Below are 25164 nucleotides of genomic sequence, written 5' to 3' on the forward strand. Positions count from 1 at the left end.
AAATAAATAGTAAACAGTCACAGTAGAGGAGAGACTGAATTATTTTTTAATTTTCTCTATAGAGAATACTATGAAATCTTGGTCCTATTAAGAGATAATCAAAGAGTATGTAAACAAAAAAGGAATTTTAGAGTATGTTAGGCAGTTAGTAATCATGAAAATATTAATACTGATTTTTTGTTTATGGTATTTTTCAACTCTTTAAAAAATTTGTAACTTGTGATTAATAGTTCTATATAAACATTCAATTTTGTATTAGTTTCATATTTACAATTCTGCATTGTTTTTATTAAACAGGGTCCCCATAATGTATAAACTTCAGGCTCACCAAACCCAGAAGTGTCTAGGTACAACATAAACTCAATATGGAGTGAACAACTAGTTTAGAAAATTCCAAATCTATGGTTTTTTCAGTGTCTTCCATAATGCGACCTCAGGTAATCAACTGACTTACTTGGCCAGTGGAAAGGAGTGGAAATAAAGATTAAGAGGTATCAACAACAGACACCCAGCTGTAGATGGGCCAGAAGAACAAACTCTGCCCCCAGTCTAGTGGTATAGAGGAGACACAGACAGAAACCATTAGCAAGCTTTAAGCAAGGGAGCAAGTGTTTAAGACAAGGAGGCAGGTGTGTGGGCAGGGATCTCATTTATCATTAGAAAGATGGTGATGGTTTGAACCCAGGTGATGTTTCTTCAGGATTGCCACTGTTTTGTGTTGACATTCACCAAGTAGAATGATCTTTGCGTCATTGGGTACTTTGGGGCACCCTAAGTATGTAGGAGTCAGAGTTTTACTAGCTTCCCCAGCAATCCTTGCTTAGTCAATTGATTCCTATGTCTGCAGCCAAATGCTATAAAAAACTCCAGGGGAGGTAAACTCCTCCCATCCTCCTGGCTTTTCAATTAATCATTTAGATGGGAAACACAAGCCTACTCAGGTAAAAAGACACGTGAACTTCAGGCCAGGATCACAATCCTGTCCCAAATATATGACTTTTCATCCTCCCTCAACCCTTAATGGGGGTGGGCGTGGGGGAGTGTATTTTTAAAAACAAATGATTTTAATTCATTCACTGTTTCCTAGCAACCAGGAAAAAGCATGTTATCCTGATGTCTGTGAGCACCAGTCTGAGACGCGCGGATGCTCCAGCATGCCTCCAGAAGCAGAGAAAGAACAAAAGCACTGGAATAGGTCTCCGGTTGGTGAGCAATTCTCAAAGGGGAATTTGTTAAGAGCAGGCACCTAATAGAATAGCCCAAGAGACCTAATAGAATAGCCCAAGAGATTGCAGGGGTGCAGCAGGGAACCTGCATGGAATGTGCAGATATTCTCCAGGAAATGATATTCCTATAGAATCTGGGGGCTCTGACTTCTAGGGAATTGTTTCAATGAAACAGTTAAAGCCTGAGACAGATGACATCTTTCCAGTACCTCTTTTGTGTGTGCTTTCAGCCACACACAAAACACACAGCGGTCTTGTTTTCTTTAGAGCTCTATAGTCAGAGAAGAGGGGTAACTGGCAGAATTCAAATCTAGCTGAATCAGAGTCTGTGCAAATGGCCTTCTTTAAACCAGGCGTAGCTACTAAATGCCTATAAATCACTCACTTCTACAGCTGTAAGGAATCTCTCCAATCATGCAATGCTTTTTTTTACAGAGGAAGAAATGAAGAAACATAGAGAGGCAAATTAATTTGTTCAAGGTGCACAGCTAGTTGGTGGCCTCACAGGGTCTTCTGATCTACAGCTTAGTGGTTTGGGAGTGGGATATACTCATATTTTAAAGATCGAAACCTTTGCATATTATACTATATTGAATGGCGGTGGTGGGGGCAGGGGATGGGGAGGATGAGGGATGATCTAAGAGGAAGCTGTCACAACAACCGAGCAACGCAAATATTATAACTTGTAAGTCTGAAACTCAAAGGGCTTGCTCAGAATTACAAGACAAGAATGGATTAAAGCACATGCTAAGTGTGCCTTAGTCCCCTTCAAGGAATTGAGATAGGCCAAATAGTCTAGCAACAAATGTTTTTCCAAATTATTGAATCAGAAGAATTTTAATGCATGCCAGACTTTATAGAGTTACAGAATGTTGGGGTAACAAGTGCTCTAGGCAATGTTAGCCAGGCCCATCTTTTTAGGATAATACCTGAGGCTGGAAAGCAGAAGATGCACAGCCACGTCAACGAGTGTGGCTTTCCTGGGTCCAGTGCTCTTTCTTCTCTAGGCAATGGGGCCACCTCTATGGCTTGCTGCATTCTCTCCCCATTGACTCTGTAGGGGGCAATATTATTGTCTTGATACTTAATCAATTTCCTGTGAAATGCTCTTACTTTCTTCCCACTTTCATCTTATCCACATCCCGTTCACTCCCCAAAAACTGAAGCAGATGTAGCAGCAGCAAGAATGATCCAAAATGGCCAGGCACGGTGGCTCATGCCTGTAATCCCAGCACTTTGGGAGGCCGAGGCGGGTGGATCACAAGGTCAAGAGATGGAGACCATCCTGGCCAATGTGGTGACACCACTCTGTCTCTACTAAAAATACAAAAAAATTAGCTGGGCATGGTGGCATGCACCTGTAATCCCAGCTACTTGGGAGGATGAGGCAGGAGAATCGCTTGAACCCAGGAGGCGTAGGTTACAGTGAACCGAAATTGTGCCACTGCACTCCAGCCTGGCAACAGAGTGAGACTCTGTCTCAAAAAAAAAAAAAAAATTTATCCAAAATAACGAAGGTGGACTAGGGAATACTTTATTTAGATCAGCGCCATCCTGTTTGCTCTTTGCTTACTGTTAGTAGAGCTGAATCAAGTGAAGCTTATATGGTACCATTTTTTAAAAAACCGTGTCTAAAGTTTGTTTTCCAATCATCTTTAGAGTAGTGATTTAAATACACGTACAATTTTAAAAGTACAAAGGGTACTATAATAAACACCCATAGGTTTAGAATTCTGGAGTCAATAACTACTAACATTTTGTTATATTTGAGTATTGGGGTTCCTCAGAGAAACTGAACTGACAGGATGTGTGTGGATACACACACACACACACACACGGTGCAGTATAGGCTTAACCATCTCTTTTGCTCAAATATTTTGATTTTAAGGAATTGGTTGACATGATTGTGGGGTCTTGGCCAGTCCAAAATCTGATAGAGGAGGCCAGCTGCCTGCAGACTCAGGGAAGAGTTGCAGTTTGAATCCAAAGGCTACCTACTGGCAGATTCCTTCTTGCATGGGGGAGGTCAGTCTTTTGTTCTATGAAGGCTTTTGACTGATTGGACAAGGCTCACTCAGATAGAGGGCAATCTGCTTTCAAAATCCACTGAATTAAATGATAATCTCATCAAAAAACACCAGAAACATCCGGGATAATGTCTGAACAACTATTTGGTCATAGTGGCCCAACCATAAAATAAATTTAAAAATAAATAAAACATCACAGATAGTGGCCCAACCATAAAATAAATTTAATAATAAATAAAACATCACAGATAGATACCCTATTTATACCTCTCCCTGAGTACCCCATTCAACAGTGATGATTTTCTACAGACTCCTTTTTGATGACTTCAGACCTCTTTTGACCCCATCACCTGATCTTCAATTTCTGGTTCAGTGCAGGGGTGGGAATTGAAGACATATTTCCCATAACCACATTTTCTTCCAAGGACCTCCTGGCCATAGGAGGGTATAGATGGAGTCTATGGAAAACTGCATTATGAGCCACTGAGCCAGGGTGAACTCACTGGGAGTTATGCTCACAGAAAAACCCAAACGCATTTAGATCTAGATGGATCACATCCATCTAGTTTGGATGGTTCTGCCTGAATAGTCTCATCAGCTATTACACAAACCATTTTGGTTTTACTTGCTAGATTATTGCAAGGAAGAGTAAATTAAGTAAATAAGTGCTGGAAAAATTTGGAAGGAATAAAAGGTATCAAATAAATACAAAGTACAGTGCATGAGCCTCCAGGCAGCTTTTTGACCTCGAATCTGCTGAATAAGAGGCCTGAATGAGGTGCTCCCTCGGATCCCTTCCAGAGCCTAGGACTCCATGACTGGTATTTGCAGTGATAGCATCCCTAACTCAAATTCTCTCTGATTTGCTGCTGTAGCCTCTAGGCTCAGAGAAGCTGGGTCTTCCCACAGGATCTCAAGTGTACTGTTAGCTGCAGATACCTGCTCAGCTGGCTAAGCCTTTAACATGGAAAGAAGGCTCATAAAGAAGGAAATGAAAAAGCTCTTGTAAGTATGATTGAGAATAACTTTCATTTATGACACTTGGCATTCAGTGGATTTCATGTCATAGATGGCTTGGGTATTGGCAGCGGGTAAAAATCAAAGGAAGAATCTATTTCTGCATGGTAGGAGAAAACCAGAGGGTGATCTGGCCTCTCTCGGTCTCCTGCCAGGGAGGCCTCACATGTGGTGCAAGGCAGGATGCTGAAACTTTTGGGAGGATGTTTCTGCTGGCAGCCTGCACATTCAAGGCATCTGCGTTCTAGAGCCTGAGAGCTGAGCCTATGTCCCAGTCAGCCTGTGTAGGCAGGATGCACCGTTGAAAGGGTCTGCCTCTGCTGGTAAAAGGTATACGAGAGATTCCTGAAAGGGCCCAGCATCTGAATTGCAGCCTCCTGCTCTGCCTCTTTTATTGTCAGCCTTATTGACTAAGAAATTCATCTCCTTTTTCTTGACATCTGACCATTTTTAAAACAAACACAGAAAACATCAAGTTTCCTTTGAAAGAAATGTTTTCCTCCCATGGTAGTTTTTTTTTGACTTGTACTTAACGAATGTTGGTGAAAGATCACAAACCATATAAAAAGAAAAAAGAAAGATTATGTTCTATCTCATATGTGTTATAGACACAACAGTAATACCCTTTTCATAAAAAAGCTATCACCATCCCCATCAAATATCTTTTCTTGGCCTTCTAAGATAATTTTAACAAGCCCTTAAGAAATACTAGAAGAAACTATGAATTTACATATATGTACATATATACATGTATACACATATGTGAATTCATATATAGTACACGTGCACACATATATGTGTATGCACATGTATGTGAATTCATATTCATCTCTTGCTTTTAAGCGGAGATTATATTGGCATCAGACTTCAGGAAAATGAATTTGACCCAAAAGGAAGAAGGGAACTTACCTTTCTAGATTATATGGTAAAGAAAGGCACACTGATGCGAGTCATATTTGTGTTATATGTTAGAGACCAATAGAATAATAAAGAATAAACCATGATCAGGAATGCCAACTCTTCCACATATCTCATCCAAAGATTTGGAATTTCAAAAGTGATATAAATACAAGTTTATATCCAAAGAATACATTTAGGCTACTTTAAAGTATCCTGAAATTTCAGTAGAAATTTAAGAATTTTTATCAATCTAGTTAAGCTTAGTGACTCAGAAGAAAAGATTTTAGAAGCCAGAAATAAACTTATTCTCCACCTTACGTAAAATTGTGAGATGTGCCGAAATCAACCTGGGAGATGCCATAGTCCTTCTTTTCCTGCACGCATTTCCTCTCTCTGACATTCCCAGGGTAGCACCTCTCTCTCTTCTCTCCTCATGGTGCTTATTTTACCTTCTTTTCTTAAAAGTCACTGTTAGGAAAGGATCTGCTAAGGATAAACTAAAGTGGAATCACTAATAAGTTTTCATGCACTCCTCCTCCTAAGGGTATTTGCATTCTAAAGAGAAAAAACCTTATGGAAAAGAATACTTACCTACAGAATTTTATGTATCTGGAATTTATCAACTTTGGACATGCTGCTTGAATTTAACACGGGAAGCAAATGATTATTTTAAACAGTGTGTCTCAATCCTTTTGGTCTTGTAAAACCATTTCTGTGTGTGGGTATTTGGCATATTATTTACTTTCCTGTAAGTTCTGTTCCAGTTGAGTTTAATTTTTAGATAAATGTTATTTCAGCTAATTATGGTTAGACATTTTAAACTGCAGCACTGTAGAATTACCATGTAAACCAAAACTGAATATTAACTCAGCTACCAGAGTATCAGCAACTTCTGTTGTATTTTGGTGGAGGAGGGAGGGATAGGGAAAAAAAAAGCCTTTTTCTGCAGACTGAGCCTGTGTCACTTCAATGGTTCAATGCTGCTCTCTTGCTTTTAAGGGGAGATTATATTGGCATCAGACTTCGGGAAAATGAATTTGACCCAAAAGGAAGAAGGCAACTCACCTCTCTAGATGATATGGTAAAGAAAGGCATGCTGATGCGAGTCATATTTGTGTTATATGTGTATTAAAGAGACAGAAAAAGGATCTAATTTATACAATAAACAAGGCTAATATTGACACCCATCCCCCAAATGTCCTCTTCCTCATCTTCTCCTCACCCTGAGATTGTTCATATGGTCATTTCAACCCACTAACCAGAAAGCAAAAAGAGAATGAGAAAATAAAACATGAGAGTTATTTGCTATTAGGAAAGAAGATTAAAAAGCAAAATCAATGCAAGGCAAAATGTTACATCCGTGGAGTTAAGAGTTTGATAAAATTAGCTATCACGTAGTTCTCAAAATAATTTCTTTACCATTTGCATCAGTGGGGGAAAACCAAATAAATTAAGTAACCCTAAAAATCCTTGGTGTTATTTATTTTGAAACCCAGACTCAGGATCTGAAAGTTCACATCACAGAAATTAAGGAAGAAACCATATAAAGATCTAACTCAAAAGAAATCAGCACACCCTGTTTTTCCACTGCCCATTTACTATCCTTGCACTAATAAAAAAGACTCTGTCCCTCCACTCCCCTCTCTTCTTCTCTGACTAAAGCAGAGTCAGTCTCACTGGCTTTCAAAACTACCCTGGAGGTAAGGAAACAGTTAAGCCTTATTCTCTCTGTACACATATTAAACAGATAAATTAAGTAGATTAGAGCAGTGCTTCTCAAACTTTAATGAGGTCATATTACAAGGCTGTTTTGATTCAGGAGGTGAAATGGGGTGGGCCCACGGCCTAGGAATTTGCATTTCAAATGAGCAAACAGGTGATGCCAAGGCGTCAAACCTCGGATCAGGTTGCAACAACTGGTCATGGTCCCATTCTTCCTGTTTATTTATTCATTTAGGTTCCCTGTTCAATTTGGTTCCGTCCCTGGAAGAAATAACTCCACTGTTTAAAAATGTTAAGACTTAAGAACGCCTCTGCAATAATTAAAAACAAAACCAATCTTCCCTTTTCTGTGTGTGGGGACTGAAAGGAGAGAAGGAATATTTTGATAGACAAATGGTAAATATGCTTACTGAACAGGAACTCTTAGGAATTACTAGGAAAACGTGGTCACTAGGATAAAAATGAGCCTCTGCATTGGTTCTCAGCTTTTTACTGTGTGTGCGTGTAAAACTCTCAGCAAGTCACTTACTCAGGTCTATCCCGCTCCCCGCCTGCCCCATCCTTGCTTCATTATAGTTCCTCTACCTGTGATTTCCTTCCCCATCTGTAGACATTCTCATCCCACAAGCCCCAGCTTCAATGAAGCTTTCGTCTCTGAAGCTTCTTGGGATTCTAGCTATCTCTCCAGGTAGACATAAAATGGCCCATCCTTCCAAATTCTCACCACACTGCCCCTGCAGCCCTGGAAGCACATTTCTTACATTCTACTCATGGAACCAGAAATTGTTCCCTGCAGCCCTGGTCCCCTAGCCTTACCTTTTTCTATTTTAAAATTTAGGGAAACTGAGGCCCAGAGAGCATCAGTTACTCACCTAAGGATATTCCGTGAGTTTTTGGCAATACCTAGATTTGAGCCCAGATTTTCTGATTCCAAGTTTATAATTCTTCACTGATCTCTCCTTTCGTTTCCAAATCACAGAAATCAGATAACTGCTCTAGTGGGAAATAAATGTAATGTCTGAAGATCCCAAAATATTTCTGACTGATTCATCCCTGTGAGGTGAGGTCTGAGAAAAAAAAAAAAAAATCTGTCTGAGCATCAGGTTATTAAAGCTAATGATCCTTCCCATTTTGGACATGACAGACTAGAATAGGCTTAGCAGTACCATTGTCATTGGGTCCAGAGAGTACTTCGGCCAATGTCTAAGCCTGTTTCTTTGCTTTCTGTGCTTCTTGCTCCCAGGCACACTATGACTTGGCCATCAGTGTTGCTTTGCAATGGCTGCATCCCTCAGAAGACTTAACTTGGTTGGAGTGGGAGGAACTGTAAGTTGAAATAGGTTTGTTGCTTTCCTCTTTAATTTGTGCCTATGATTAACGATTGAGGAAGTTCCAGCCCTAACATCTTCCATCATGAGGCACTCTGCTTTGAAAACACTACAGGGTGAATATCCCCTTCAACGAGACACCTGAGGAACCTCCACAGTTGCCAACTTGAAGAAGTTACATGTTTCCATGTTTTGCATCTCTACCAATTGACTTCTGTGAGATAAAAGACTTTCTTGCACAGAATGTTGTATCTTAAGGGGTCAGGTGCGGTGGCTCATGCCTGTAATCCCAGCACTCTGGGAGGCCGAGGCAGACTCATTACTTGAGGCCAGGAGTTCAATACCAGCCTGGCCAATATGGTAAAACCTCGTCTCTATTAAAAATACAAAACTTTGCCCAGCATGGTGGTGCACACCTGTACTCAGGAGGCTGAGGCAGGAGAGCAGAATCACTTGAACCCAGGAGGCGGAGGTTGCAGTGAGCCAAGATTGTGCCACTGCACACCAGCCTGGGCAACAGAGTGAGACTCCATCTCAAAAATAAAGAATGCTCTGTGTTAGAAACGTGACTGCTTTACTGTGTACATGCCATAATTTAAAACAGTCAGTTCTACGGTTAAAGGCTGTAATCTTTTCCTAAGGACTACCAAACACAAATTCTTAAGCATTTAGGCAGATATGTATCTCAGCTGAGCTATTTGAAGCGCAGAATAATTTTCTTTCTGGGATTACTGGCATTTTCTGTCGTGTGTAGGGAGTGTACAGGCAGATTCACTCAATTGGTAAGAACACAGAACTAATGAGGACAGGATCAAATCGCTTATTCCAGAGGCCTGTTATTTTTTTTTTCTACTCAATGGCTCTGGACTACACACTTGATCCTAGAGAGATGTAACAGGGTTTAGCTGCAATGAGCAGAAAATCCAATTTGAACAGCCTTAAGCAAAAAAAGGTGGGGAGTAGATTTTATTGCCCTTGAATCTGAAAAGTCCACGGGTAGGACTGTGTTAGGCATGGTTTAATTCAAAACTCAAACAATGTCATATGGATCCACCTCTTGACTCCATTTCCTCAGGGTGAACATCATTCCTAGTTTCAGCCTATTTCATTATCAGAGTAAGGGTGGAGATATATATATACACACACACACACACATATATATATATATATTTTTTTTTTCATCACATAATTGTGTCTCAGTGGCTGTTACCTGACTTGTCTAGGGTTGGACAGTGGCAGTGCAGGGGAGGTAGAATACACTGACAGCTCAGTCCACAGTGTATTTTTCACCTTTGGAATCTAGGGGTGTAGTGGGCTCCCCTAGAAGCATATAGGCTTACAGTGGGGTTAGGTAGTTCCCCCAAAGCAAATTGCCACAAGAACGGGAAAGGATAATGGTTCCCAAAACCGAAAACATCCCCCACAGTGGCCAGTCTGCCAGTCTTTGACTGCTGTGAAGACATGGAGAGATGAGGCCAAATTCATCACCATTATTGGAAGGTTAAAAATTCAAAGTTTGGATTTCACCGATGGAGGAACAATCACATCAGTTTTATTAAGATAAATAAGCGGATAGCACACAGCCATTGCAGATTACTTATCGATTATCATCACAACCTCAGCAGGCATCAAAAAGAACAAGAATAAATCCTCCACTTGTATTTCCTATTCCCCATTAGGAAAATGCCATTCCATGGCAGACCCATGTATCCAAATCGTAGAGAACGAGAAGCTATGATTTTATCATCTTATGCTGGAATCTTAATGGTAAGGAAAAGAATATCATTTGCCTATATGAATATTTCACATCTACTCTGAGCATTTTTACAGTAATGAATATTTACATTATTTTTCAACCAATGTTTCTAAATGTTTAGGAGTTACTAATAGTAAATGCTTCATTTTTTAACGTAATAAAAAGACTAACTTCTAAACTGTATATGAGAACATTTATTTAAGAGGCAAAGAAAAAAGAAAAGAATGAGAGACATAACTAATTGGTATCTGGAAAACTGATTCTTCCATTGATCAGAAGTTATTTACTGTATTTAGTACTTATGATACCCAAGCACAGTTTTAGACATGCTGGAGCTATACTAGCTTTGTGTTGTAATAAAAGAAAAGCCATGGTATGATCATACTTTGTTAATGCTGTTGTTGTTTAACAGAACAGTATCCCGATTGAGGAAGTCTTTAGAATTTATGGGGCTGATTCTTCTGCCAGTTCTGGTACCATCAAGGTAAGGGTGACCCGGGATTGTCAATATAAGGGATTTTTAGAGAGAATTTATTTAGTGTATAAATGTATAATGTCGTATTTTCAGACATCAATTACAAAGTAACAGTTTTGCATCAAAATGTACAAAACCAGACATAATCATTTCTTACCTGAATAACATGTTTATGAAATGCCTTTCATATGTAAAAGACCACGCAGTAATAACAAATGTGTCTCATGTAAGGCTGAGAAGCATCAGCAAAGAGGCAGCAAAGAGAGTACCAGGCTTGGGGGCCGAATTTTATTCTGCTGTGGTTTTGGGTTTTTTTGAGATGGAGTCTCGCTCTGTCACCCAGGATGGAGTGTAGTGGCGCGATCTCGGCTCACTGCAAGCTCTGCCTCCCGGGTTCACGCCATTCTCCTGCCTCCGCCTCCCGAGTAGCTGGGACTACAGGCGCCCATCACCATGCCCGGTTAATTTTTTGTATTTTTAGTAGAGACGGGCTTTCACCGCATTAGCCAGGATGGTCTCCATCTCCTGACCTCATGATCCACCCGCCTCAACCGCCCAAAGTATTGGGATTACAGGCGTGAGCCACCGCTCCCAGCCAACACTACTTTTATTAAAGACGGGTATCACTACTGGTCTCAAATTCCTGGGACCCAGTAATCCTCGAAATCCTGGCCTCAGCCTCCTAAGTAGCTGGACTGCAGGTGTGAGCTCCACTCCCAGCTCCTCCCATGAAACTACTTTGAAATCATTAGCAGTAGAAGCAGCAGTGACCTGGGAGTTCAGAAACCTGGGTTTGAGTTCTTACTCCACGACTATGAAACCCTAGATGCATCCCTTTCCTCCTTTGGGCTTCCATATGACTGATCTTAAAAAAAAAAAAAGGTGTTCTGATTAATGTTTAAGACCACTTCCATTTTTGACACTTGTAAATGTATGAACATTAAGTAAACATTTAAATATGAACTGCTATTTAGAGGTGAACTACTGATCCCTTCACCTTCGGATACCTCTAGAAGAGGGAAGAGGGAAGAGGAAAAGGAAGGTGGGGTGGTGAAGGCCATGCAGTGGGAAGGAGGAAGGGGGAGAACCAACGCCCTCATGCCCAGGTCTTCTGCTCACACTGTGGCTTTCCCCGCCCCCACCTGGATTCAGAAGGGAGGGCAGGGCAGGGGCAGGGCTGGGCCACAGGAATGCCTGCCTCCCTTGCTCTTTTACTGCAGATCATTGTGCAAGCACTGGGGTCATGTAGAGTTCAAGAGCCCACCAGGTCCACCTTAGGAGTCAAGTGTTTACATCAAAACCAACCTTCCTATCACCTTAATCCATATGTAACCTGACTGCAGTCCTGAGACTCAAATGCCCTTGATGATTGTGAAAATCAGAACTTTCTCTCTGATCCCTCTCGTTTAACTCACTTCATTCATTCACTCATTCATTCATTCATTCATCTGTTCATTCAGTATAATTGTAGGTGCAGGGGACACAGTGGTGAGCAAGTCAGACAAGGTAACTTTTTAAGAACTTTTTTTGTAGGCAGGGCGCAATGGTTCACGCCTGTAATCGCAGCACTTTGGGAGGCCAAGGTGGGTGGATCACATGAGGTCAGGAGTTCGAGACCAGCCTGGCCAACATGGTGAAACCCCAACTCTACTAAAAATACAAAAAATTCGCCGGGTGTGATGGTGGTCGCCTGTAATCCCAACTACCGGGGAGGCTGAGGCAGGAGAATCTCTTGAACCCAGAAGACGGAGGTTGTGGTGAGCTGAGATCACGCCACTCCACTCCAGCGTAGGCAACAAGAGTGGAAACTCTGTCTCAAAAATAATAATAATAAAAAAATATTTTAGGGATGGGGGTCTCCCTATGTTCCACAGGCTGGTCTTGAACTCCTGGGCTCAAGCAATCCTCCCACCTTGGCCTCCCCTAGTGCTGGGATTACAGGCATGCACCACCACACCCAGCCAAGATTACTTTTCCTATAGATCTTATATCCTATATTGGAGCTTACCTTGTCTGAGATATAAGCCACCCCAGGCCTGACCCTCCTCAGAGATCAAGATGTTCTTGGTTTTCAAAGAAAGCCCAGCTCTCTGTGTTCCTTGGATAGCCAAGCAAATCATACTGCTTCATTCCTGCTTGCCTTTTTCTGCAGCTTTCTCCCTTCTAGGCTGCCCTTTCTCCTTTTCCCCTACCCCTCAGCACATATACATGCAAGCGTGAGCCCCAAACCCTTCTGTTTCAGTCACTGTTTTCTTCCTGTCATCTTCTGGTACCTGGGAAAGGTCTAGAAAGGTATCAGCACATCTGACTGGTTGGTCCCAACTCACATGACCGAAAGATTAATATGGAAAATCACATCCTCGAGAGCATGGCACTGTGGACCCCTCCAGGCTTGGCTGGGTTATCATTCAAGAAGGTTTGCAAACATGGGTGTCTGAGTAGCTCAGATAAATTAGGTTCATTTAAAGTTGCTAGAAGGCCAGGCGTGGTAGCTCACACCTGTAATCCCAGCACTTTGGGAGGCAGAGGTGGTTCAATCACCTGAGGTCAGGAGTTCGAGACCAGCCTGGCCAACATGGTGAAACTCCACCTCTACTAAAAACACAAAAAATCAGCGGGACGTGGTGGTGCATGTCTGTAATCCCAGCTACTTGGGAGGCTGAGGCAGGAGAATCCCTTGATCCTGGGAGGCAGAGGCTGCAGGGAGCCCAGATTGTGCCACTGCATTCTAGTCCGAGAAACAGAGCAAAACTCCGTCTCATAAATAAATAAATAAATAAAGGTGCTAGAAGGGGAAGACAGACCATGTAGAGGTGGACCAACCAATCTCTACCTATCCATCTGATCACTCATTTATTCATTAAAGAGCCTTTGTTCAGCACCTTCTCTGTTCAGTGACACATAGTCCCATTCTCACAATCAGTGACAATAACCAGCTCAGAACAGAGAGAGATAATATTGTCACAGGGGCTGACTTTTCTTTAAAGCCTTGTATTTGTTTTTTGTCTTAGTTTTTGTTTGTTTGTTTGCTGTTTTTTTCTTGAGACAGAGTTTCCCTATTGTTGCCCAGGCTGGAGTGCAATGGCGCAATCCTGGCTCACTGCAATCTACGCCTCCCGGGTTCAAGTGATTCTCTGCCTCAGCCTCCTGAGTAGCTGGGATTACAGGCATGCGTTACCATGCCTGGCTAATTTTGTATTTTTAGTAGAGATGGGGTTTTGCCATGTTGGTCAGGCTGTTCTCGAACTCCTGATCTCAGGTGATCCACCCGCCTCAACCTCCCAAAGTGCTGGGATTACAGGCGTGAGCTACTGCACCTGGCTGCTTGTATTTGTTTATTGCTATGTGATGTGAATAATGGCTCAATTTTATATACACGCACACACACACAAACATACTATATATACATACATGTGTGTATATATATAATTGAGCCATTGATTACTATACTACGATATATGTATGCATATCTGTATATATGTATACATATGTGTATATGTATATATAATATACAGATATGTATACATATGTATATATACTATATGTATATGTAGTATATATATAGATATGTTATCCGAGAGGCAGATTGTGTAATGTTAAGCACTAGGATCCCAAAGCCTGGCCTCCTGGGTTTGAATCCCAGCTCCACAGTTACAAGCAGAATAATTCTGGGCAAATGTTCTAACCTCTCTAATTCTCAATTTCATTTGTAAAAACAGGGACGCAAAGATGGGGTGGTTGTGGGAATGAAGTAAGTTAGAATCAGTGAAGCCCTTAGTGTTTGGCACATGGTAACCTCCAAATAATAGCTTTAATTAAAGTTCTGGTACTCAGGGAATGGAGGTCTGGGGCTGTCCTGTGCACTGTGGGATGTTTCACAGCATCCTTGGCCTCTACCCATTAGATGCAAGTAGCTTCTCGCCAGTTGTGACAATTAAAAATGTCAGCCCGGTGCCATGGCTCACGCCTGTAATCCCAACACTTTGGGAGGCCGAGGCGGGTGTATCACTTGAGGTCAGGAGTTCAAGACCAGCCTGGCCAACATGGTGAAACCCCGTCTCTACTAAAAATACAAAAATTAGCCGGGTGTGGTAGTGGGTGCCTGTAATCCCAGCTACTCAGGAGGCTGAGGCAGGAGAATTGCTTGAACCCAAGAGGCAGAGATTGCAGTGAGTGGAGATAGTGCCACTGCACTCCAGCTTGGGCAACAGAGGGAGACTCCATCTCAAAAAAAAAGAAAAGTCTCTAGACTTTGCCAAATGTCCCCAGGGAGGCAAAATCACATGAGATTGAGAACTACTGCTCTAAATATTCAAAAATTAAATAGCTAATCAAGTATCCACGTGTATTATTAACACAATGTGAACTTTGCCTCTTTTGGACAACCAGTTATCACAGAGGGTGTAATTTGAGTTACCAATACGAGAGCCTAAGAGTCTGAGGATCTGCCCCGTGAGCCTCACAGGCTCCCCACTTCCAGAACGCCAGTTCAGGCCTTACTCTTGGAGCTACACATCAGCTGCACTCAGGGACTTTTGCCACATCTTGAATTAGGAATTAGCAGAACCTCTCAATAGGAATGTAGCATTTCTAAGACTGAATTGTAAGGCTATTTTAAGAATCTTTTGGAATTTAACATAATTTCAAAAAATGGTTTTAACTAGAAAGAGGAGTTTAAAAAAAAAAAAAAAGATATTGCCAGAGATTCTTCTTTAATTGTTACATATATCTGAATGATTCCTTCCGATAAAATGTCTCCTAAGCAACAGCTAAAATCCTTCCCAACCAAAAGCTTAAAACTGTTGAATACTAATCAGATTATGTAGAATTTCCTGCAACTGGAATTGGCCACATGACACAATATGGGTACTGTGCTAGGCTTGATGACTTTCTCCGGGAGTATGTGCTGCCACCTGATGGTAAAAAGGCGTCATAGGCGCGGGATTGCTCACCAACTCAGCCTCAGGTTCTACCTCCTGAGAGGGAGCGGATTTTTGCTGTAGGGAGCTTTTTTCTGCTGAGGATTCTGGACTCCTAGAAAAAAATCAACTAAAGGCGTTATGCAAGTGAGGGTTATTGACAACTAGCCCCGGATAAATATAAAATGTCTTACTCTTTTTTTTTTGAGACAGAGTCTCACTCTGTCACCCACGCTGGAGTGCAGTGGTGCCATCTTGGCTCACTGCAACCTCTGTTCAAGTGATTCTCCTGCCTCAGCCTCCTGAGTAGCTGGAATTACAGGTGCGCGCCACTGTGCACTGCTAATTTTTTTAAATTTTTAGTAGAGAGGTTTTGCCATGTTGTCAGGGCTGGTCTTGAACTCCTTACCTCAAGTGATCCACCCCTCCTTGGCCTCCCAAAGAACTGGGATTACAGGCTGAGCCACCGCACCCAACCGTGTTTTATTCGATTTTAACCTGAAGAAAAGAGAACATAAATCTTCCTTCAACAAATCAAACAAAAATAAAAATATTCTTCAGCTCCATTTGATGGAGAAAGAAAGAGACAGAGAGAGTGGAAATGTGCACATCAGAGAGAGAAAAGAGACAAAGGCAGGTGGTCAGACAGCACTAGAACCTCTGCTTTCCTTCTTTCTTCATGAAGCCGGACCCCAGCGTCTGACTGGCTATCATTTGAGTCCATCTGACTGGCTATCATTCGAGTCCATCCTAACTGACATCCAAGTCCAGAGCATGTCACAGGCAAACAGACTGATGTCCAGTCCCAGCTTTGTCACTTGCTAGCTGTGTGTCTTCAGATAAGTTATTTCTCTCCAAGTCCCAGTTTCCCCATATGTAAATAGGCATGTCTAAACAGGCATGATTACACTTCCCCAAACACACCTGATCACTCTGAGGACTCATCAAGATCGCACGTATCGAGCACACGATGGTGGCACCAGGGGACCTTCCATTTTAGTGCTGTTATTTCCAAGTTCACCCCCACTCGGATGGCCAGCCTCCTTCCTCCTGACTGCAGCCTGGTCCCTTCGTGATAGGCCTGGCTTCCACCCTCTCACACTTACTCCAGTAATTTGCCAAGCATCTTCTCTTTTTGGAGGATGCTGACTCAGACTGAATTGTGCAGAAATTTTAAAATGTTTTCATGATAAGGGGAGGGACCTATGTTTGAAATAAAAGTTCAATATTGACAGATCTTAATCATGAGGAATTGGCCGGATGCAGTACCTGTAATCCCAGCCCTTTAAGAGGCTGAGGCAGGAGAATCACTTGAGCCCAGGAGTTCGAGACCAACCTAGGCAATGTGGCAAAAACCTGTCTCTGTCAAAAAATACAAAAGTTTGCTAGGTGTGGTGTTGTGTGTCTACAGTCCCTGCTTCTTGGGAGGTTGAGATGGGAGGATCATTTGAGCCTGGGAGGTGGAGGCTGCCGGGAGCCAAGATCTCGCCACTGCACTCTAGCCTGGGTGACAGGGTGAGACCCTGTCTCAAAAATAATAATAATAGTAAACGAGGGATTAAAAACACACTTTCAATATTAATTGTGTCCAAATGAACACTTAACAATATATATTTAAAGGACAAAGACCAAGCAAACCAACAAATCCAAGTGTGTAAAATGGAACAGTATCAACAGCTTTAAAGTTCTCTGTATACCCTCTCCTGTCTCATACCCTTCCTTTCGCCCTAGGTTACCACTATTTTGAATTATGTGTTGATTACTATATTTTACCTCTTTATAGTTTTACCACATATGCATCTCTAATCTATATATTGTTTAAGTTTGCACAACTTTTTGAGTTTTTATAAATAGAATATTAGCAAATGTGTCATTTAATGGTTTTCTTTTTTTATTCAACATTATGTTTGAGAAACTTATTAATACTGCTGCACTAACATAGCTATAGTGTCTTTTCACTACATACAGTATTCCACTCTAGGAATATACCACAATGTTGTCATCTATTTTTCCATTTCAGGCACTTGAGTTTTTTTTTTGTTTTTTTTTTTTTGAGATGAAGTTTTACTCTTGTTGCCCCGGCTAGAGTGCAGCGATGCCATCTCGGCTCACTGCAACCTCTGTCTCCTGGGTTCCAGCAATTCTCCTGCCTCATCTTCCCGAGTAGCTAGAATTACAGGCATCCGCCACCACACTCACTTAATTTTTTTGTATTTTTAGTGGAGACGGGGTTTTGCCATGTTGGCCAGGCTGGTCTTGAACTCCTGACCTCAGATGATTCACCCGCCTCAGCCTCCCAAAGAGCTGGGATTACAGGCATGACCTACCACGCCTGGCCGAGTTATTTCTTGCAAAAGCAAAAAGCGTTGCACAGCAAAAGAGTTTCTGTGTGGTATATGCCTAGGAATGAAATTGCTAAGCCGTGGGTATAAGCATCTTCAACTCTCTACATAAAGCTAAATTGCTTTCCAAAATGGTTGTGCCAATTCTATTTCTACCAGCAATGCAGGTTATCTACATTGGCTTTTTCAGTTTTGTCAGTCTGTTAAGTGTATTATGGTATTTCACTGTGGTTTAAATTTGCATTCCCCTGATTACCAATGGACAACTATTCACATGTTTCTTCTTCTGTAAAGTGCCTGTTAAAGACTTTTGGCCAGATGAGTGAACCAACATTTCTGCATTAGGTGGGCAGGGGGAGCTCTGCCAGCAAGGGAGAGTGGGAATGGGAGGACATCAGGAGACATTTCTCAGAAGCGGTGACATTTGAGTTACATGGTAAAAGAGAGGTAGGTGCCTCTGGGCAGAAAAGGAGGAAATGGCTATAAAGGGAACTATGTGAAGAGTATCTGTGTGTGACAGGGCATTCTAGGCAATGGGAACCAAGTACAGGAACAAAAGGCCACGTGTGCAAGTTCATGTTCATATGCTTCACACGCCCCATCAATGGACTGTGAGTACTGTCCAATGGACAGTACTCAAGAATTGGACTCAAGGATGCAGAGTTGATTAAACAGGCCAAACGCTGTAACTAGCAGGTGTTCGTGCCACAAAGGATGGACAGATTTTAAAAGTAGGACTGTTTTCCTTTCAGGTTCCCCAAGTTTCATCTCTCCGCCTCTCCTTGCACCCCTTTGCCATGTTAACAGCACCCAAAGCAGCAGAATACGCCCGCAAACAGAGTAAGCCTGGTTACTTTCATCTGCTTAGAGGAATGTAAGTAAAACTAGGAGATTAGGAAATAGCCTCACCAGGTAAGGTCAAAATTGTCATGGGAATTCGATTTCTGTGTCTGGTTGAATTTGAAAGAACGAGGGGCTCTTAGGGCTTAATTTCCCTCCATTACTGAAATCAAGGAAGTCTTATTTCTCAGATGCTTTGGTAATGGGAGCAAAGCACTCCAGAAGCAAAGGATCTAAAACTGTGGGCGGGCTGGACAGGGTAGCTCACACTGGTAATCCCAGTGTTTGGGAGGCCGGGCTGGAAGGATCTCTTGTGTGCCCAGAAGTTTGAGACCAGCTTGGGAAACTTAGTGAAACTTCATCCCTACAAAAATAAACCGGGCACAGTGGCTCATGCCTGTGATCCTGTAATCCCAGCACTTTGGGAGGCCGAGGTGGGCGGATCACCTGAGGGTAGGAGTTTGAGACCAGCCTGGCCAACAGGTGAAACCCCATCTCTACTAAAAATACAAAAATTAGCTGGGCGTGGTGGCGGGCGCCTGTAATCCCAGCTACTCGAGGCTGAGGCAAGATAATCTCTTGAACCTGGGAGGCAGAGGTTGCAGTGAGCTGAGATTGCGCCATTGCACTCCAGCCTGGGCAACAAGAATGAAACTCCATCTCAAAAATAAATAAATAAATAAAATAGCTGGCCATGGTGGCACGCTCCTCTAGTCCCACCTACTCAGGAGGCTGAGGTGGGAGGGTTGTTAGAGCCCAGGAGGTGGAGGCTGCAATGAGTCTTGATGAAACCACTGCACTCCAGCCCGGGCGGCACAGCGAGACCTTATCTCAAAAATAATTAATTAATGAAATTAAATTAAATGAAACTGTGGACGTACACATTTTTTTAAAAAGTTTTATATATAGATATGGTTACTACATCTGTCTGTAGGTGTCAAGTCAAGAAAGGGAACAACAAATAAAAATGCCACCAGCAGCTCTACAAAGGAAGCAAATGCCACGGAATGGAAATCATCACAAAGGTTTTCAGACACACAGCCAAAGAACAAAGTAGGTGTGAAATTGTAAATTGGACCAAACTGATACCAGCTATTTTGGGAGTACTTTCCTGATAGCGTGGTTAAAAGTTTAGCCTTTGGAGTCAGATGCTCTGGGTCTGCGCCATTGCACTCCAGCCTGGGCAACAAGAGCGAAACTCCATCTCAAAAATAAATAAATAAATAAATTAAATAGCTGGCCGTGGTGGCACGCTCCTCTAGTCCCACCTACTCAGGAGGCTGAGGTGGTGCCTCTAGAGCCCACTGCTTACCAGCGGTGTGACAGCAGGCAAGCTAAACTCTCTGTGCCTTAGTTTCCTCCTCTGCAAAACAGGAAGAATAATGATACCTACCTCTTAAGGTTGTTGGGGTGATTAACCGAGATTATTCATGGTAAAAGTTTAGAACAGTGCTTAGCACGGAGTAAACCCCAAATAAATACTAGCCATCATTATCTTTTCAGCATTTGAAAAATACTATCCACAAGTTAATTGGCTGTTACTCTGTTGATGCAAATAATACGTTGAGGAGAAAGTTTGTATTAATATCTGTATCCAAAATGTTCCTATTCTTGATTCCTCTCTCAGTAATAATAATTTTCTTTTTTCCTGCTTAATGTCTCCCCTGCTCCTGCCCATCTGATTCCCGATTTTTATGTGGCAGAATTCAGAGAATGGTCAGAGACGGACAGGGCTGGAAAGAAAGGAGACAGGGAGGAGGGCTCTTTGTTCTTCCAGCTCTGGGCTCTCAGCTGTAACGTGCAACGTGAAAAGAAAATTTCAGAAGTCAGAGAGACTTCTCTGATTAAAAGAATAAAAGCTGAGAGGGGAGAAAATCAGAAAAGTGGTACAGGGTGGGTATCTGGGATATTTTAGAGTTTTGTTGAATGGGAAATGTTAGATATGCTGGAAGGCTGTAAGGTAGAAAGGGGGAAGGGAACTTTGAGAACTGATATGCTGACTTATGATTGGGTTTGCATCAGGAAACAAGTGACAATTGAAATTTATTTTTATTTAGTTTGGCTGTTGTGCCATCCATTTTTAAACTGAATCTCTGAATAGACTGGACTACATGAGGCTTAGGATTTATTCAGATTTCAGAGGCAAACTCTTCTCTGTCCCTTATATCTGATTAATTATAAATGTAACCTTATCATAGCAACTGCTTTAGCAACTGACTGAATTCTTTGGTCATATCAGGGTTTTAATAAATGTTATTCTGATAACAGAACAACTGCACTATTTGGAAATTGTCACCATATTCAATTTTCTTTCAAACGTATTTGCTATAATAAGATTTGAAGGCATTCGATTTTTTTTCTTTTCTTTTTTTTTTTTTTCCTTTTTTTTTTTTTCTTTTTGAGACAGTCTCGCTGTGTCACCCAGGTTGGAGTGCAATGGCACAATCTCAGCTCACTGCAACCTCCACTTCCCGAGTTCAAGTGATTCTCCTGCCTCAGCCTCCCGAGTAGCTGGGATTACAGGCATGCCCCACCACATATGGCTAATTTTTGTATGTTCAGTAGAGGCGGGGTTTCACCACGTTGTCCAGGCTGGTCTCAAACTCCTGCCTCAGCCCCCAAAAGTGCTGGGATTACAGGCATTAGCCACTGTGCCCGGCCGAAGGTATTAGACTTTCTAGAACTATAGCTTTGTTTCTGAAGAATTTTTTGAAGAATTTGAAAAATGAGGTCATTTTTTATACGTGTTTGGAAGCAGCAAGTTTTAGAGAGCAAAACAAAGGAACAATGAAAAAAAACAGTAACAACTCCAGAAATCACACACACACACACACAATCTAGACTTCAAACTTAATCACACACACAAAAAGATCTCTGAAATAGGGGTTTACAGAAAACCCCCAAAGCCTCATCAATGGACCCTATGTAAGGAAAACCTACCCCTAAACATTACTCATTGGTATCTTATTTTTAAATATAATTTTGTTCCATATATGTTTTCTTCCACAACCACTGAAGATTGCTGGATTCTTGATGGAAGCATATCTTTTATTTCCTTAGTATTTCTCACACGTATATGAAGTACTTTGCAGGCAGCAGAGATTCAGTAACTATTTTTATTTAGTGAATTGGCAGTAGGTAGTAAGTGAAGAGTCCTTAGGTGACGGTTCTCAAATCTCTGTACCCTGTCTATAGTATCAAAGGCTCAGTTCTGGGGACCAGACCTTTCTATAGGCTGACTGATGCTTGCGAGCCCAGGAGTGTCAAAAGAAAAAACGCCCATGTTTTAGTAGGGCCCCAGGCCCTGAGATGAATCCCTTCCAGAAAGGCCCTTTCTTAACAATCAAACGACAGAAAACCCTTTGTGTTTTTTCTTTCACACTTTATTATTTGTGCATTTTAGGCATTTTTTCAAACTCTTGGGTAATGTATCTTTTAAACTAGTTTTAAAAATTTTAATAGTGATACATGCTTATAAGTAAAATTTTCAAGCCATACAGAAAATATAAAATGAAAAGCAAAAGAACTCCCTCTTCTTCACACCCCTTTCCCACTTTTCAGAAATAATCACTGTTAATATTTCTTGTGACATTTAAATATTTGCTACACATATACATATAAATATACATATATGTATGTCTCACTGGTTTTTTAGAATTCTTTCAATATTAAAGGAATAAATATTTTATTAAATGGATGAAAAACATGCTTTCACACCTTGGTATTTGAAGAATATTTTCATTTTAAATACTTGAGCTTAATATTTTTCCTTTTTGGCTTGTAGATATTATATGTCTTTTAGCTAAAGAACAATTTTTTTAACCTCAAGATAAAACAATGCCTCATTCAGAATTTTTTATTTATTTCCAGCCACCGAATTTCTTCATAGAGTAAGAGAAAATAGGAAATTATTTTTTAAAAAAAATCTTGGCCAGGTACAATGGCTCATGCCTGTAATTCCAGCACTTTGGGAGGCCAAGGCAGGCAGATTACTTGAGGTCAGGAGTTCAAGACCAGCCTGAACAACAAGGCAAACCCCATCCCTACTAAAAATACAAAAATTAGCTGGGTATGGTGATGCACACCTATAATCCCAGCTACTAGGGAAGCTGAGGCATGAGAATTGCTTGAACCCTGGTGGCAGAGGTTGTAATAAGCTGAGATTGCACCAGTGCACTCCAGCCTGGGCAACAGAGCGAGACTCTGTCTCAAAACAAACAAAGAAACAAACAAACAAACAAAACCCTCAGTGTTCTGGGAAACAGTTTTTTTTTTTTTTTTTTTTTTTTTTGAGATGAAGTCTTGCTCTGTTGCCCAGGCTGGAGTGCAGTGATGTGATCTCGGCTCACTGCAACCTCTGCTTCCCAGGTTTAAGCAATTCTCCTGTCTCAGTCTCCTGAGTAGCTGGGATTACAGGTGTGCAAACACCATGCCTGGCTAGTTTTTGTATTTTTAGTAAAGACAGGGTTTCACTATGTTGGTCAGGCTGGTCTCGAACTCCTGACCTCGTGGATCCACCCACCTCGGCCTCCCAAAGTACTGCAATTACAGGTGTGAGCCACCGTGCCCAGCTAGGGAACAGTTTTAAAGATTTTTTTTTTAATTGCATTGTCCTGGGAAAGCGTCAGTAGTGGGCACATTACTAGGAAATAAATTTGGAATGAACAGGACCATACCAAAGAGCTAGAATACAGCACACTTCTTGAATCCAGGCTACCCACTTAATAACTTGAGTGAGTTACCTAATCTCTCTGTGCTTTAGTTTTTCATCTCTTTAAAAAGTCATGATAGTACCTACCTCATAGGGTTGCTACAAGCACTAAATAAGTTTTATGTGTAAAGGCTTAGAAAAGTGTCAGGACAAGCCGGGCGTGGTGGCTTATGCCTGTAATCCCAGCACTTTGGGAAGCCGAGGCGGGTGGATCACGAGGTCAGGAGATCGAGACCATCCTGGCTAACACGGTGAAACCCTGTGTCTACGAAAAAATACAAAAAATTAGCAGGGCGTGGTGGTGCCTGTAGTACCAGCTACTCGGGAGGCTGAGGCAGGAGAATGGCATGAACCCGGGAGGCGGAGCTTGCAGTGAGCCAAGATCATGCCACTGCACTCCAGCCTGGGAGACAGAGCAAGACTCTGTCTCTCAAAAAATAAAAAGAAAAGAAAAGAAAAGTGTCAGGACAGTGGCAAGCAATAATATAATCACTCTCTTTATCACCACTCATGAAAAATTCATGCTATCGTGGAAAGAAATGAGACATAGAGAGAGGACAATTTAAATTTAAATCCAAAGCAATACATCAGAAATTCAAAATAGTATCCTACAAGCATAATACGTAACTGCTAAAAGGCCAAAAACTGATTTGCTTTGGGTAGTACTGGTTAAGAGAAGTATAACTTTTAACTTGAAAATAACTTCAAACTTAGAGAAAATTTGCAAGAATAATATACAAAAAACCCACATATTCCTTTTATGCAGAGTCACAAATTGTTAATGTTTTGTTCTATTAGCTTTATTATGTTCTGTCTTTGTCTCTCTGTATATAGATAAAGATATATAACTTTTTTTCTGAGCCATTAGAAGTTATATATACTCTACCACTTTACCCTATGTCCCTAGGTGTGTATTTCTTAAGAACAAAGTCATTCTCTTAAATAACTGCAGAATAGTTATCAACTTCAGAATATCTATTATTGGTACTTTTATTTAATCTACTCTCTATACACCAATTTTGTCAATTGACCCAGTAATGTTCTTTTTAAGCTTTTTTTTTGCTTCTGTATAAGATCCTGTATGGGATCACATATTGTATTTAGTTGGGAAATAAAACTCAATTTCCAAATATATCAGAATAATTCTACGAAAATTCCTTTGTAATTACATTAATCTAATCTATCTTTGTCAGTAAGTTAGTATCTGATATTTGACCTTAACTTCCTAGAGACTTAAAGCTAATGTTTGTATCCATGTTAAATTGATGTGCTTGATACCAAAATCATCTTTTATTCTGCAGGTCACTTAGAAAATTGGAATTGTACCATGGAACTTCATAATAGATTCTCTGGGAGCAGATGAGAAGCATCATCTTAAAACCACAGCTTTTGCCAGTACATTTTTCTTTACAACTAGTTTTTGATATAACTGCATTGAAGTGTTATTTTTGATGTTGAGCTTTCTTCTTTTAGAAGCATATTACATGGCTACATTTTGTTAAAAAAAAAAAAGTATGATCTTATGCTACTTCATTGTGACTGGCAGACTGCTGGAGAATTCAGAGAGTATATAGTATTTCTGTATTAGAGCAAGCTGGCTTTGTAGCATATTTTACAAATGTGTGGCATTAAATATTGCACAGAGATGGAGTGGGAGGCAGATTTTCAAAGAGTTAATCCAAAATAAAATTAATCTGTCATTGATTGCCTTTACTGTGTTCTCATATGAAAAAATGTTTAAAACTCATTTCAATAAAGCATTAAAAGAAAACTGAATACAGGCTTTCTCTCAGTAGACTATAAAGACCACTGGGAGAGAAGATGTTCTGGTCTTTTAGTACCTTTCCAAAATGCTGATTAGGCACATGGCTTAGCCTGTCAATGTATGTAATAACAACTTG

At 41.1% G+C, this 25164-nt stretch overlaps 1 protein-coding gene across 3 annotated transcripts; it reads left to right on the forward strand.

The window, feature by feature from the left end:
* The first annotated feature begins 1126 nt into the window (after nt 1-1126).
* C12H2orf80 (chromosome 12 C2orf80 homolog) lies at nt 1127-25029 on the forward strand. 3 transcript variants are annotated; one of them, XM_050752663.1, is made up of 9 exons: nt 1127-1202; nt 4129-4258; nt 6170-6251; nt 8136-8218; nt 9900-9987; nt 10389-10460; nt 18465-18552; nt 19487-19605; nt 24565-25029. In XM_050752663.1, the coding sequence occupies exons 2-9, from the start codon at nt 4218-4220 to the stop codon at nt 24571-24573; spliced, it is 582 nt and encodes a 193-aa protein (XP_050608620.1). In that variant the 5' UTR covers nt 1127-1202; nt 4129-4217; the 3' UTR covers nt 24574-25029. The 3 variants fall into 3 exon arrangements, with proteins under 3 accessions (XP_050608620.1, XP_050608621.1, XP_050608622.1); XM_050752664.1 differs by having other exon boundaries at nt 1128-1206; XM_050752665.1 differs by having other exon boundaries at nt 1129-1202; nt 4163-4258.
* The last annotated feature ends 135 nt before the right edge of the window (nt 25030-25164 follow it).

This window comes from Macaca thibetana, chromosome 12 (genome assembly GCF_024542745.1).
Source record: "Macaca thibetana thibetana isolate TM-01 chromosome 12, ASM2454274v1, whole genome shotgun sequence".
In the NCBI taxonomy this organism is placed as follows: domain Eukaryota; kingdom Metazoa; phylum Chordata; class Mammalia; order Primates; family Cercopithecidae; genus Macaca; species Macaca thibetana.

Coding starts and splice junctions, on each gene's coding strand:
- C12H2orf80 (XM_050752663.1), top strand. CDS start 4,218: ATGGAAAGAAGGCTCATAAAGAAGGAAATGAAAAAGCTCTT. Junction 6,252..8,135: donor TCACCTCTCTAGATGATATG/GTAAAGAAAGGC, acceptor TCTTGCTCCCAG/GCACACTATGACTTGGCCAT. Junction 10,461..18,464: donor CCAGTTCTGGTACCATCAAG/GTAAGGGTGACC, acceptor TTTTCCTTTCAG/GTTCCCCAAGTTTCATCTCT.